Source organism: Hordeum vulgare, chromosome 2H (assembly GCF_904849725.1).
Source record: "Hordeum vulgare subsp. vulgare chromosome 2H, MorexV3_pseudomolecules_assembly, whole genome shotgun sequence".
NCBI classification, from domain to species: Eukaryota; Viridiplantae; Streptophyta; class Magnoliopsida; order Poales; family Poaceae; genus Hordeum; species Hordeum vulgare.
Window position 1 is genome coordinate 651,854,390 of NC_058519.1, and position 13,111 is coordinate 651,867,500.

A 13,111-nucleotide genomic window follows, 5' to 3' on the forward strand; every position below is an offset into this window, starting at 1 on the left:
TCAGTTCCTTTGACGTTAGTGGTGCGGAGTGATGATCAGCGAATAAAAGTATACACTCAAGTATGGATCATCAGTACTCCTTTATGATTCTTGAGTCCTTAGGGATCCCGCACTATTAATAGGGGATCACGGGTTTTGCGATGAACTTGCTCAAACTACATCTTCACTTTTGCTCATACCACATCTCTACAACCATATCAAACACCACATACTGTCCACTCTCTACAATTCAATATATGTCCAATTACCTCGGACATCCGGCTCCCTCCGGACGTCCGAGGGCCGGACGTCCGGCTGGCTTTGGAAATCCGCAGCCAGACACCAGTAGTTTGTAAGGCTTATATCTCGGAAATCCGGCTCCCTCCGGACGTCCGAGGGCCGGACGTCCGGCCAAGCTCAGGAAATCCGGAAGTCAACACCAGTAGTATGTGTGCACTATATCTCGGAAATCCGGCCCCCTTCGGACGTCCGAGCGCCGGATGTCCGACACCCATCGGAAATCCGGAAGCCACCACCACTAGAAATTGTGTTGTATATCACGGACTTCCGGGCCACTCCGGACGTCCGTATGCTGATGAATTCAAATATGTTCAGGCACATCTACAGGCCTCGGACGACCGACCCCTGTCGGACGTCCGGCCGTTGATAAATTCAGAAGAGCTCCAGTCATGCCTACAGGTCTCGGACGTCCGACCCCTGTCGGACGTCCAGCCCCTCACGGACGCCCGGACTTCCGACAACTGTCGGACGTCCGGACCCTGTGTGACTTAAAAGTGTCCCCAACGGCTCTTTTTCTCTCCACACTATAAATACCCCCCTCCCACTTCGTGAGAGGGTTGCCCAACACAGCCTTATCCTCATAAGAACACATTTCCACCTCACACACATTTGCTCACTCCAAATCTTAGATCCCAAGAGCATTTGTGAGCCCCTTTGAGAGTTGTTCCAATCAAAAGATAGATCTTCTCCCTCTCCTTCTCTCAACCCAAGCTGTTTGTGATTTGAGCAAGTTTTGAGCATTCCCCGTGATCTTGTTACTCTTGGAGGTTGGAGACTCCTAGGCGGTAGGAGTTCTTCGGAGAGGAATCAATTCGTGTGATTTCCCCCGGAAAAGTTTGTGAGGGTTTGGAAGCCACCTCAAAGGCTTACCACTAGTGGTTGAGAAACGCCTTCGTGGTGTTATCTCAAAGGGAGAATAGGGTGAGCCTTTGTGGCGTTGGTGTGCCTTCGTGGTAACATCCACCTCTCTAACAGTGACTAGCTTCCCTCCAAGGAAGTGAACATCGGGATACATCTTCGTCTCAGTGACCTTGGTTATCCTTAACCCTAACTCCTTACTTGTGTTATTTGAGCATACATACATTGCATATTGCTTGTGCTCATTATATTGTGTTGGCCATTTCTTGTACAAGATTAATCATTCAAGCATACCCTCTATATCCACACGTACATACTTGCAACCCTTGATATATCGTGTGATATAGTGTGATCTAGTATCTTGTGTTATTTACCTACTTGTCGTGTGATATAGCTCAAGTAAGTTTGTGTAACTTACTTGTGCTTGTTAGTAACTGCATTGTGTCCATCTTGGTAGATCGTGTTGTTGATACACGTTGCAGTGCCTTGTGCATTTAGGATTTGTGCTTGACAAGTACCCTCTTAGTTTATTTCCGCTTTAGGGTCAAGCCAAATCTGAAGAAGTTTTTAAATAGCCTATTCACCCCCCCCCCTCTAGGCGTCATCGAGGTCTTTTCAGCAGCAACAACAACCATCCCGCGGTACAATTGTGCAAGACAAAGTTTCTTACGCATCAACGAACCCGTGGCATAAGCGAGACCAATGCCAGGTCTTGAAGGACAGGCGCAAAGAGGACGCACGCACCACCATCGAGAGGTGGCGGGAGAAGCATCGCCAATCGGACGGACGTGCAGACCCAACCATCGACGAGCTTGCACCAGGGGTAACCAGCAGCCTACCTTATGAGATAGGCTTCCCGACATTCACTCGCGAGCTGAGGAAAGTCCGCTGGCCCTTCAACAGAGGCTTCAAGTCTGAACTGTCGGACAAGTACGACGGCAAGATCAGCCCATCGGAGTTCCTCGACATCTACACCATCACGGTACAGGATGCCGGGGACGCGGCGGAAAAGTGTTCACCAACTACTTATCATTGGAGCTCAAGCCTAATGTGAGGAGTTGGCTAATGAACTTGCCGGGGGGATCCATTTCCTCTTGGGAGGATCTGTACAACCAGTTCGTTGGTACATACCATGGGGGTCACAAACTCCCACGACAACCCAGCGACCTACATGTGCTTCCCCAAAGGGATGACGAGCCCCTCCGCAAGTACATTCAAAGGTCCAGCCATGTGCGACACAACATCCGAGACATCGATCCTGCCGTGGTAATTGCCGCATTCCATTCGAACGTGCGCGACCGGCGGATGCGTGAGGAGATGGCATCAACAAGGTGCGGGATGTCGCCGAGCTTTACGCCCTGGCTGACAAATGTGCGTGTGTTGAAGAAGGGAGGAGACTCCCCAGAGAGGATGTTGGTGCAGAAGTCGACTCTGACAATGACGAAGACGCGCCCCCCTCCAAGAAAAAAGGTTGAAACCGCAAGGGCAAAGGAGTCATGGGCGTTGAGGGAACCGAGAACTCCAACACCGGCAAGAAGGCCAAGTCCAAAGGATCCGGCAAGGAGGCTATCGCCTGCTCCGGAGCCGATGAGGCAGCGGGAGCAGAAAAGACCGGCATGCCATACTGCAAGATCCACCTCACCAAGGGCCACGACATCACCAAATATCGCCAAGTAGAACAGCTTGCCGAGAGGAGGAAGAAAGAGTACGAAAGGTGCGACAAGGATAAAGGCCAATATGGTGCTGGTGACTCCAGAAAGAAGAACCATGGTGGCCGTGGTGGTCGTCGCGGCAAGGCCAAGCAGCAAAATGAGAAGCCTGCCAGGGGCCAAGACAAGAAATCTGATGACGACGACGATGATGATGATGCAGATGAAGAGGGATCTGATGGCCAAGAATTCCAAAAGGCAATATATGCTATGTGCGTTGACCAAGGCACATCTTTGCACTCCTCCCACCGGTAGCTCAAGCAGTGGGCCCGCGACGTCAACCCAACAGAGGCAACGACACAGGCAAGAAAACCCCTCAAGTGGTCCAACGCTCCCATCATCTTCGATGCTGGGGATCACCCTGACCGCGTCATTGTTGTCGGGTGTGTGCCATTGTTGGTATCACCAACAATTCGCAACCTCAAGGTCACCAAGATGTTGGTCGACAGTGGCACTGGCTTGAACCTGATCTCACCCCACGTGAGCAAACGGTTGCAGATCCCCGACACAGATATCAAACCAACAGGGTCCTTCCGGGGGTTCAACCGGGGAATATCTTAGCCCAAGGGGAAAATTACTCTGTCAGTGATGTTCAGTAGCGAGCTGAACTTCAGAACAGAAAGGGTCGTCTTCGATGTTGCGAAGATGCCGCTGCTAACTGTTTGTTTTACAATAAAGGGTGGATTTTATTTACTCAAAATGGAGCATCAAGAAGATAAAAACACAATGAGCACACGCCCGACCTCTTCATAGTTAGGATGCACATAGTCAACATCAACGCTCACACACACAAAAATGCTCGCAAATAGTGAAGTCATATAGGACCAAAGCTACGCCTAAGTGAGAGGAAAGAACCGAAAACGATCAAATCCGCAATCGGAAAACTACAACAATGGTCCTATTCGCATCAATCATCTCATAACACCATAAGGAGTATGAGATTCTTCAACAACAACACCTTTAGGAAGGGAGCGTTGCTCGAGCATCGCCATCATCGGATCCAACTACCAAAGGCCAGAATCTAGGTTTTCACCATGAAGAACTAGGATGAGCCTATCCGAGCAATGCCTTCAAGAAGGTAACGACGCAAAAAACATCGCCATTGCCAGGTATAATCAACTCGGGTGAAGCCTCGGATTTCACCCGAGAGCTCGAGACTGGGTACTCGGGAAAGGACCATTGTGTTCTTGCCACCACTTTTCCTCGATTCTAGCAACTACATGTGTTGCGCCGTTGCTGCAACCCTATCCTCTGTGTAAAGTCGCGGTCCATGGATTGCATCTCATCGCTAAGGCAACCATCAGATTTGGAGAGAGGAACCCTTGCAAAGACCTTTTGGTGGCCCCACAATCCGCATGAGGCCGTCGCCATAGGTCGGAGTGGTCACCACACGGACCAACACCGTTGACGTAGTACATCATCACCGACTGCCATCTCACGGGAGATAGCTCTGCCCAAACCAGCCGAAAAAAGGGCCTACATGATCGGTTCTTGAGCAAGGTAGATCAGTGTGTGACGCCGCAGCCCGTCTAGCCGCAACATCCACGTCAGACCCATCTGGGGCCTCCCCATGGCCGCTACGAGTGTGATCGACCGTTCAAGGGTTAGCACACGCCGACCAAAGAGCAGATGGTGGCTCTGGGAACCTTGGATCTGAGTAATGGGTTGGAGGCACCAGGTGTGGCAGTGCACATCCTCGTTGCCACCGTTCGCCGCGGTGCTTAGCCCAGCGGCCTCTTCCAACAATGTCGAGGGAGGAAGTTGCGAAGGTGGAGGATAGGAGCGGCGACGGATGCAGCCTTCGAAGTGTGTAAGTGTTTGTAACCATGGGTGAACTGATATTTGGTACTTTCGATATTTATCTAGGTTATAAATTGGCCTTGCACATTACAAACTATCATCGCCGTTACCCACTGCTTTTTTTACACACTGCCTTTCTTTTTGAGGGGTGGTTACCCACTGCCTACTTTTCTCCTCAAAAGAAAAACAGGCACACGCTTGTTTTAGCTTAGCTTTCCCAAAACCATCAACTCTTGCTTTTTGATTTTTGAGCAGGTTTTTACCAATCTGGTATCCCCTTTTAGCTTAGCTTTCCCAAAACCATCAGCTCTTGCTTTTTGATTTTTGAGCAGGTTTTTACCAATCTGGTATCCCCTGCTGATCCATATTCTAAGATACCTGGCTGTGCGCCGCGCCTCTGCCTGCTATTATAGAGATACATCTATAGAGATAGATCACCAGGAAGGTAAAGAGATCATAGAGATATATCACCAAGAAGGTAAGCCAGGTGTTGAGACGATATACAGTGAAGCAGGCGCAATATCAATACAGCCAAACTTAAAAAGATATCGAGCACACAGAGTATTATGTACTCTTTATGGAGGGAGTAGCTAATAATAAAGCAACAAGACCAACAGGGGCGCTAACAATAGGCGCTAGGAAGGAAATCCTGCTCAATTTGCTAGCGTGGCCTTCAGTCTCGGCACTTAACTTTTCGTCAATACCTAATGATGCGCCGGACGCTCCATCAGAATCACACGCCCAAGCACACCCGTTGGAAACACGGACTTATTATTTGCTTTATCTCTTGCTCTTGGGTCTAACTTTTTGTGCTGGGTCCAGCTCTCTGGCTCTCATACACAAAGCTCCTCTCCGCTGCCCTCCGGCACAAATTCATTTGGAGGCACAGTGGAGACTTCCTTCATCTCAGGATCACAAGCGCCCTAATAAACAAATAAATGCACAAGCAATGGTTCACAACCAACAAACAAAAGTAACTAGCATTGTGTTAATTAATACTCCCTCCGTCCGAAAATACTTGTCCTAGAGATGAATGTATCTAGACTTATTTTAGTTATAGATACATTCATTATATTTATTTTTAAGACAAGTATTTCCGGACGGAGGGAGTAGAACAAATAGTTGCCTTAACAACAGATATGCCATTTACCGTGAACACAACTCTGAGCTCTTTCTTCTTTGCTTCCACCTGTAAAGAGAGGATTTCACACATGTAGTCAGCAACAGCAAAGCAGCAAAAAAGTTAAAAGAGACTCTAGGAAATATAAACCGTAGTGTCATACATCGTCATAATCCCAGTAGCTCCACTCTGAATAGCATCCAAATGGCATACCAACATCCAAGTGACCACCAACGTATTCATCAGCGCTGTTGGGGTGCTTCATATTGACTCTTCCATTGTTGGTACAGCCATAGCAGAGTCCTACATCAACAAAAAAAGAAAGAACAAAAGAGTTAGCTGCAAAGTGTTCCAGCGAGCACAAACGTATATAATAATAGCGGGGCATTAGCTCAACTTAGTGCCACCCAAAAAAGGCAATACTTGATCTAAGGGGAGGGTTGAGCATTACCATTATCTGTAGGATTAATCATGCAGAAGCAGCTGACCGACAATTCTTCTTGTTTTACTGGTCGCACATATTTAACTTCGGCAAAGAACAGATCTTCGATGCCACGATCAGCTCCTTTAGTCATCGTGAAATTGAGATGATAGTACCACCCACGCTTCTCATTGAATTCTTTGCAGCACACAACATCTTTGAGTTCATAAGCAAAATCCTGAAGTATGAAGCATGGGTTAGAATTAGATCAACAATTCTTACATGGATAAATCAAGGGGCAGTCGTGATAGTGGGGCAGAGAGAGAGAGAGAGAGAGAAGAGAACAAACCCCCAAAAGATTGTGATCCTCATTATACTTGTCCACCAAAGCTTGAAGTAATCGGCGCCTTTCATTACGGGCTCTCTCAGTGTGATCTGATTCTGAACGCTTCCTTGCGCCATCAGGCCAGTAAAGAGCTGCTTCTATGGCCATTTCCAGTGAAGAAACCCCGCCTTGATGCATTAATCTAATTTAGATCCAAATTATGGTCAGTGGCAATTCGCAATAGTGGAGAATACAAAGTTATACGAAGACCATATAAATGTTATCAATAGGGCTATAATGCACTAGCTAGTTTGCACAGGATGCTGTTGAAATAACACGTGCTGGTGATCAACAAATGCAGAACAAAACTACACATGCCTATCTATGAGCTCCTTGTCCCTTGTTTGATTTCATATAGCAAACTGCTTTCACACCATTGCAAGAAACAGAGATGTGATCAATTGTACATATTAAAGTTGAGATAAGAATATACAAAGTGGTACTAGTTAGTTTGTTTTTTGCATGTTGGCAAGTTAAGTCTGAACATATAGAATTGCAGGTGTGCAAACAGAAGAAAACGAGGAGAAACAGGTGGTTGAGGAACTTTACAGTTTTGGATCCCGATGTTGAAGGAAATAGCGATCCATGGCTTTCTCAGCTTCCTCTAGGCTCTGAAACGGCCCTCCCGCATAAGGATACGTGTGGAAAGAGCCCCCGAGATCGACCCTGATGTAATACGCTAATCCCCAGTCACGTCGTATTCGTTCCCAAATGCCTGACCCGGGAGGCGATGGTGTCGGTGCCATAACAGTGTCCTGATCCGGCTGCCCAGAGTTCTCCTCCAATGTCGTAGCGCTCAGCGACTCCTTGAGGGACGAGACACCTGCAGCAGGTTCCTGCAACGAAGGAGGTGAAGCCTGCTTCCCATCCGCCACCACGAACAGGAAGTGGAACATCCTATCGCTGGAAAGAGCAATCCAAATGCACATCGATCGATTAGTAGCAAAAAAAGTAGTAATAAAAACAACAACAAAAGTCGATTTCAACTACGAGATAGATAGTCGTACGTACGTTGAAGGGGGGGGCAGATCCCGGTGCTTGCTCCGGCGATGCCAGGAGAGGTAGATGGAGACGTAGCGCGCGCGGACGGCGTCTTCGAGATCCCTGAAGTCTCGGAACGGCCCGCCCGTGACGGGAAGATGCCTGGGGAGGTACGTGCCGTCCCTGTTGACTCGGACATGGACCGTGATCGGGTGGAAGCCGCCGGCGGGGTTGCGGTGGGGGAGGGACTCCGGAGGAAGATGCTTGGGCGCCATGGGGAGAGAGGAAGACCTAGGCGGCGGTGGGGGATTAGGGTTCGGCGATTTCGTCGATTCGGGAGGGGGATTAGGGTTCGGCGATTTCGTCGATTCGGGAGGAGACGGAGGGGAATTACTCCGCAGGCGGCCGGGTGGGTTCTATACTTATTCAGGCTAGATAGACTAGCCCACGGGAAGAACCCGTCTGGTCCATAGCTGGCTAAACGGCCGGCACCGGCACGTTTAGTAATCAGGCCGTGGGCTGCGCCTTCAGCCCAGACACGGCCCGGTTACTAAACGGGCCGGCTGTTGGCCTGATTAACACGCTCGGCTACATAATTCTAGCCTCATGTGCTTAGTTTTAGGTCTACTAGTTGATTGCCCGTGCGTTGTCACGGGATAACAAACTTAAGCATAGAGACATTGATCAAACATCTTGTACTTCACAACGTTTACTTTGATGTCGACGATGGAGCTCATATCCGCATGCTCCCCTATCGTCACATGCCATGTCCGCGTGATGATGATGAATTCATGTTTATTTTTCAGTCTATCCCTTTCCTTTATGTTATCCTCCCCTTCATATTTATTTTTTACTCTATAGCCCTCTACTTTATGTTATCCTCCCCGACCCTACCTAGTGCCCCTCATGGCTGCCGTCTTTCTTTGTCAACCCAAACACGCACCTCACCTCAAATCGTTGGTCTTTCCATCATTTTTGTAAGCATCCGGGGCACTATGTATTCCATCATCGACACCTCTTCGACGACGTCTTTTTCTAGTTTGTTTTTAACTTGACTGGCATTCAATTGACTTACAAAGATATATGAAATATATCATTTTAAAAGGAACACCAAGAACTTGTGTAATTAAAACTAACATGGCATTACTTGTAAGTGCATAAATGTGGTATTCATACAATGGTAAAACCAGGGACAAGGTTGGTTTTGACACAAGCCTAAAGACGGTCTGCACATGCATTTGTGTGAATAAGATATAAAAAACAGCGCTTGCAAGAGACCAAAATGACACACTTGTTTAACGAGTATTGCCTTGAATCCGTAAGCTTCCAAATCGATGCAGGCGGTCTGATCACCATGAGCTTCGAGCTAAAAGCAAGTTCGTGCAGAACGTACAGCGGAATCCACATCACAGTTCACACTATATGTGAGTACAATAATAATTTCAAGGATAGACGTAACCGAGACAAGAAACTGCTTGGAACTATATTTATTGTGATATTTGCGACCGACGTTTTCACTGCTATATTAGTGCTACCATTCAACATGCAAAATAAAAAAGAATAAGCATTATATTAGGAGATGTGCTTGCCAATGAACTAAACTCGTCCACCATATCTGTATCGTATGGACAATGCCTAGTAAAAGTAATTTGTAGTCACAATAGGAGGCTCCTTCATAGGAACCACACTTGTGGCAAAAAAGTCAAGTGCAGTCATCTGGTACAGTTCACCATCCCGACATACCTGATAGTGCAGATGACATACTATTATCAGGGTATAATCGTTTTTACTGGTACGAAATATTATACATCGGCCAAAGGCCAGCTTATGATAAGTTTCAGGGTGGATTACATAAGAAAAAACACCTATAACAGGTAGCAGCCAAAGCAGATAATGGAGCTGATATATCCCCATTCGTTTCTTCCAGTAAAGTCTTGCCTTTAATCATCCATCCATAAGTCAACAATTGATAATAAACTGATAAAGTAACTACAGTGCATTGCAGTTATAAACAATTGATAAAAGGATAAACATGCTTAGGGGAAATAATTGGTCCGTGCAGGGCATTCTCATAAATAGAGAACAGGTAGATTGAAGTCAAAGGACATGCTTAGGAGGAATAATTCGTCTGTCCAAAGCATTCTAATAATTTATCAATATAAGGCTCTTGTTTGGTTGTATCAAAGGACATGGATGATGAACTAAAACGCACCGCACACGATTGAATTTGAAGAAATGACAAGAAACCTTCTCAACCCATGCCTCCTTGAATTCGACCGTGTAAGGATGTTGAAGGCGAGCAATAAGGGTCATCTGCAATTTTCCATTCATCTGTCAGTTCCTGAAACCAATACTAATCGATCAACGAATAAAGCCTAACGGCTTCTCGTGCTTCACTGACCTCTTGATGAGCATACTTGCAGCAGCGCTCTGTCTGCCTCGTGAGCCGTATTTTCTTCAGCACATACCTGCAAACCAATCATATATATCAACCACCTTTATTTAAGGGGAAACAAAATTCAGTATAAAATAAAAACAGAGGCCGTTGCATCATACTTTTTCTTCTCGGTCTTGTGGTTCACCAGAATGGCGGCACCAAAGGCGCCGCGGCCAATCTGCTCCATAATCTCGTATTGATCCATCTGTGACTCCATGGTGCCCAACATCCTGCTACAAGACATAAATTTGAGGTGGAAGTACCAAGTGTAGTATTTGAGAATATACTGGCACTCAATTTACAAGACATAAATAATCAATCCATAGTGACAAGTCAACGATATTTCAGTGTTACCTAAGCCATCTTGAGAAGCAAATATCAGCACTTCAAATATACTCCAAAAAATGAACTAAAAGGTACTAACTAATGTGGTCCATAAATATCAGATACTGATCAATGATAAGCGCCCACCTCAACCTAAAAGTAAACTAACACCTATTTTCTTCCACATCAGAAGGACAACTCATTTCATCTGTTGCATGAAACGCGGTTGTAGTATTCAGTGAAGTCCAAACGGAAGAGAAGGAACTTCAAATCAACGTGTTGCTGCAGGGGCAACTGGGAAATAAATGAATCAAGAGAAGCTGTATAATCTTTCGCAATGCTATCGAAATCTTCACCCATTTTCCGAAAAAGCTCCCCTGCGAGTTGAATCATGGCTTTTTTTCTGCCCCCCTCCAGCCATGAACTTGTTTCCTTGGATTTTGTTTTCGGTTTACTCTTTCCCCTGCAGTAAGAAGGAAAACTTAACAAGTAAATCAAACAGTAGTAGTGAGGAGATTTCGAGACAAAGATGGCATTAGCTATTTCTGCAATAATCTAACCTTAGTTGCAACTCATATATCCGTTCAAACCACCTATCAGCATGGCTGCGGAACTGTAATATGATGTCAAACAAAGCAAAGAGATTTCTCAAAATTCCCAGGGACCGCTCACCCAGGAGAGACTTCTCCACAATCGAAGTGAGATACTTATCATGTCCCATGAGAAGATCATCCAAATCTTTTGCTGCATCCATTTCTTCTGAAAAACGAGCCCAGGAAACCTCCAGGACCTCAAACATAATATAGTACTGGAGTTGGTCACAAAATGGTTCGTTTCATTAAACAGAACTTGGCATTTCCGAAGAACTGAGACAAACTGAGCCCTGATGCTTGTCACTTCCTTGTAGAATGGAGAAGAAACAATGCAATTAGGCTTCATTGTCTTCCAGACTCCAGTCAGAGAATGGTCAACACGCTTAAGCTTCCATAGGAAGTTGAATATCTTGAGGTACATCTTCATGACTGAAGCTGTGAACACCGTGTCCAGAGGGACCCTAGCGTCATACTCCAAGGAGAAGACGTCCCAGCCACGATCACCCTCTCCATGATCCATCATCTTTACTCTTATCCGATCCAAGATGTCACGATCATCATATTGCGCATCGGATGCGCGTATTGCAGTTTCAAGCAAGCCAGCAAGGTGGAAGGAGCTAATTGTATAGGCAGGTTCTGACAACTCTGGACCAACAACATCCATCAGATACTGTACAAAATCACCCTTCCCGAGAAGCAAATATCTCTTGATAGCAAGACAATGGTCTTTAAATCGGTATCGTTTATGGATCACATCCATCAAACGTTGATCAATCCTCTTGGCTGCTTCTACCACCAATGCCTCCAAAGCGTCAATCTGCCCATAACCAAGCCCACCTCGACTTGTTGTGGTGCCAACATAGGCCGCGGCCTCAGTGGCAGCCTCATCCCAACCATTATCATCACATCAAACTCTGAGAAAGTTGATTGACTTCCCTGTTCCGAGGATCCTTTGTGCCAGCACCGGAGAAATGAAACTCCGTAGCATATCGGTAGCATATCAGACTGAATAAGGTAGCCCTCCCGCCACAATGATTCAGCCTTGACTGGCTGCCCAACGATGAAGAACTCGCCAAATACATCCTCCAATTCACCTTCAAGCACCCAGCTTCGGACCATTTCAAAGAGTGGTGAGCAGACTCGCCGCAGCAAGCGGCCCATAAAGTCTTGAACCATGGGATCCCCATGCTGTGCGTGTCCATGGATGGCACCAACCATTCCACCACCTCTCAGACCACGGCATCCATCCAGACCACCACCTCTCAAACCACCACCTAGCTACAACGGCTCTCCAACAAATGCTCATGGTGGCTTGATCTCCAACGATGGTGTTTTAGCTACACCAACGCTAGCACGAGGTCAATTTTCCACTGCGAATCCACCCCCAAGGATCCTGACGCGGAAGACTTAGAAATCGATGAACCGGCCGCTGAACATGACGCAGAAGACTTATCCTATAATTCCAATCCCAATCCCAATCTCAATCCAAGAGAAACAAGAAAGAAACCTTGACGTATAGCACTCCTCCGATCTGTATTGATACGTTGTCCTTTGTGATTGCCGAGTTGTCTGGGATTGGGATGGCCTCCTCCTTGAGCGAGCGGACGACGTAGGCGATGCGGTCGACGCCGAGCATGAGGAGGTGGATCCCCGACGGCAGCGTCTTGAGGTACTTGCCGAAGCGCTCCACCACGAACGCCTTCTTCTCCGGGACGATGCTCAGTCCCAGGTTCGCCGGGGTGGGCGGCGGGTCGTAGAAGGACGGCGCAGGGTCCGCTCCCCCGCGGTACCACCGCCGTTGCAGCAGCGCTGCCGTCGCGACTGCGGAGTTGGCGGTGGCGGGGGCGGAGCGGAGGAGGTGGCCGGGGACGGCGCTGCGCGCAAGCATCCGGGTCGCCGTCGACATCGCCATCGGAGTCGAGTCGGGAGGAAAAGGAGGCCGGGGTTGGGGGAGACCACGGAGGCCGGCGACGGCGATATCGTGCCGCGGTCAACGCGAGAGAGAGAGAGGAGGGGATCGTGAGAGCGTGGGGGGGGGGGGGGGGAGGCGGGTGCGTTTGTGGGTCGCGTAATTTTTTTTTTTGGCTTTTCACGGGTTGGGTGGACCCTGTTTGGATCCCACTGCTAGAGCTAGTTGGAGCTGAACTAACCCTCAAAGTATCCAAACAGCTGTGTTAGTTTGGGTTAGATGGAAACTAACCCAT

At 47.5% G+C, this 13,111-nt stretch overlaps 2 protein-coding genes and 1 pseudogene across 3 annotated transcripts; all 3 read right to left on the bottom strand.

Annotated features, from left to right (window-relative positions):
* Window positions 1-5,160: 5,160 nt before the first annotated feature.
* LOC123428416 lies at window positions 5,161-8,024 on the bottom strand. The gene is made up of 7 exons (XM_045112612.1): window positions 7,584-8,024; window positions 7,122-7,475; window positions 6,537-6,714; window positions 6,218-6,425; window positions 5,930-6,069; window positions 5,797-5,835; window positions 5,161-5,569 (listed from the first exon to the last, which is right to left on the bottom strand). Exons 1-7 carry the CDS (start codon window positions 7,826-7,828, stop codon window positions 5,480-5,482), a joined length of 1,254 nt encoding a protein of 417 aa, XP_044968547.1. The 5' UTR covers window positions 7,829-8,024; the 3' UTR covers window positions 5,161-5,479.
* Window positions 8,025-9,605: 1,581 nt separating this feature from the next.
* Window positions 9,606-10,766, bottom strand: LOC123428417 (serine/threonine-protein kinase Nek5-like). Of its 2 annotated transcripts, XM_045112615.1 has the most exons (4): window positions 10,462-10,766; window positions 10,110-10,220; window positions 9,955-10,021; window positions 9,607-9,866 (listed from the first exon to the last, which is right to left on the bottom strand). In XM_045112615.1, exons 2-4 carry the CDS (start codon window positions 10,217-10,219, stop codon window positions 9,696-9,698), a joined length of 348 nt encoding a protein of 115 aa, XP_044968550.1. In that variant the 5' UTR covers window position 10,220; window positions 10,462-10,766; the 3' UTR covers window positions 9,607-9,695. The 2 variants fall into 2 exon arrangements, with proteins under 2 accessions (XP_044968548.1, XP_044968550.1); XM_045112613.1 differs by lacking the exon at window positions 10,462-10,766 and having other exon boundaries at window positions 9,606-9,866; window positions 10,110-10,234.
* On the bottom strand, window positions 10,508-12,819 carry LOC123428915 (annotated as a pseudogene).
* Window positions 12,820-13,111: the final 292 nt, after the last annotated feature.